Source organism: Mandrillus leucophaeus, unplaced genomic scaffold (assembly GCF_000951045.1).
Source record: "Mandrillus leucophaeus isolate KB7577 unplaced genomic scaffold, Mleu.le_1.0 Scaffold73, whole genome shotgun sequence".
NCBI classification, from domain to species: domain Eukaryota; kingdom Metazoa; phylum Chordata; class Mammalia; order Primates; family Cercopithecidae; genus Mandrillus; species Mandrillus leucophaeus.
The window spans coordinates 4,723,807-4,726,020 of NW_012107919.1; the positions used below are offsets into that span (position 1 = coordinate 4,723,807).

At 31.0% G+C, this 2,214-nt stretch overlaps 1 protein-coding gene across 2 annotated transcripts in view; it reads right to left on the reverse strand.

The window, feature by feature from the left end:
* Nucleotides 1–2,214, reverse strand: part of ELP4 (elongator acetyltransferase complex subunit 4) — a 276,719-nt gene that overhangs the window by 153,431 nt on the left and 121,074 nt on the right. For both annotated transcript variants that reach the window (XM_011965594.1, XM_011965595.1), the window contains exon 7: nt 605–793. In XM_011965594.1, the coding sequence (XP_011820984.1) occupies nt 605–793 (189 nt within the window). The remainder of the gene's footprint in view (nt 1–604; nt 794–2,214) is intronic.

The window sequence follows — 2,214 nt, forward strand, 5'->3', positions numbered from 1 at the left end:
ATAAGATCATATGAAATCACATGCCTGAGGCAAACAGTATGTACTTAAGTAAACGATACTGATGTTAACATATACTTTACATAAAATATTAATTAAAGAAAGAAACTAAAAGCTGTTTCAGAACATGAACTAAAACTGGAAAAAATTCAAATGGAAATACATTGATTCATTAGTAAAAGAAAAAACTATAAAATGTTTAGAAGAAAACATAAGAAAAAGACATTGGAGAGGGCAAAGACTGTAAAGATTGGAGGTGTGAGGGAGGTAAACCACTAACCACTAAAAAATTTATAAATTGAACTTCATCAATATTGAAAACTTTAGCTCTTCAAAAGACATTGTTAAGAAAATAGAAAAAGCAAGTCATAGATAGGAGGAAAATTATTACCAAGTTGTAGCTAAAATATCAAGGAACTTTACAAATTGATAATGAGACTATCAATAAAAAATGGACAAAAGACAGACAAAAGAAGATATGCAAATGGCCAGAAAGCACATGAAAAGATGGTCAACATCATGAGTTATCATGGAAATGCAAATTAAAACCACGATGTCATACTATATCACCATGAGTTATGAAAAAATAGTTCTGGAAAGTTCTTACCTGGATCAGATGTGTTGGCATTGTGATGATGCAGGCTGAAAGAGAGGTTCTCAGAAGACCACGGAGAACATAGAGGAACTTGGTAAGGCTGTGACTGTTGCTACCATTTTCTGCACAGCAAATATCATCTCCCCATAAAGGTGAGCCAAGATTCTGAATTCCTATTCTTAAAACGTTTCTTTGTTTTTTCTAAAAGAAAGTGGGAAAAAAGCAAACATATAAAGTTTTGTTAATCAATAGAATACTACTTTTATCTGTCAGTTCTTATCTTTATAACATCAGGGAGATAATGTCAATAGATGTGTTAAAAATTTTTATGTACTATTAGTACATTAAGCAATATAAATGAAACTGTTTTGATCACAAGATTATAAAAAATAACTTTTTTTAACTTTTGAAAAATCTGAACAGTATCATACGCCTTAAGCTTTAAATTGTATCTAAATTTTAACAGCCACAACTCTAAGAATTATACTTAATGCACTTAAAATATTTAATAAAACAGATAATAATGAAATCTTAACTAGAATGCTTGCAAACCCCTTGTCAGTATTAGAAAATTCTGTCTTTCAGTAAACTATAAATTGTACAATATTTCTCATTTAATTTTATCCTACCTACTGCCTGATCTTTTCTTTGAAAAAAACTTTAAAGATACATGACTTTTTGGTTTTATATTTTACATTTGCCTCTGGTTTTTCTTCTTGAAGCTGCTCTTAAAATAATAATTTAAGTTCAACACTTTTCATAAAATTTAACAGGTGAACATTTAGAACTTGAGCCTACCGCCATTAAGGTCACAATAAGTGACTATATTTCCTGGGAAAAGAACATTTAAAAACTATTAATGAAACTGTGAATAAATCACTGTGAATAAACGTTTAACAACAGATGTGTTTATAATAAATTCTATTGTTTGGGTTATTCAAACTAAGTAAATGTTTTGTAAATACTTTCCTTAAAAATTCAGCAAAATTTCTGATCAAAGGAAGAACGCGTTAACAAAACCTGGCATGTGCAAATAATTGAAAATTCATTATTAGAATTGATGGGAAAAGGAAGATGGCTCTAACTTTTCATGGCTTTAACATAATTTGGAACGCGTGCTGCTTTATATGTGATTCCTGATGAAACAAATTCCTAAAATGTATCACTTGCTATTGCTATAAAATACCCTGGTAAAATTTGTTAACCAACTAGTTATTGTCCAACACAATATATCTATTTCCCTGATATTACAAATGAAACTGAATCTGTGTATTCCTTTTTCAAGCAGAATTTATTGATCATGGAAAGTAAGAAAAATGAATAAAACATTGAAATGTTAGAAGACAAAAGTCTAAAGGAACATAAGCCAGTAAATGAATAAGAGAGAATTATAGTCAGGACTGTGTAACTAAGTAGATGGATGATTCTGGACAAGACACACACATTACTTAGGACTTCATTTTCTCTTTCTTTCTTTTCTTTTTTTTTGAGATAGTGTCTTTCTCTGTTACCCAGAGCGCAGTGGCCTTACTATAGCTCAGGGTAGTCTCAAACTCCTGGGCTCAAGTGATCTTCCCACTACCGCCTCCAGAGTAGCTGGGACTAGGGGCATGTGCCACCAG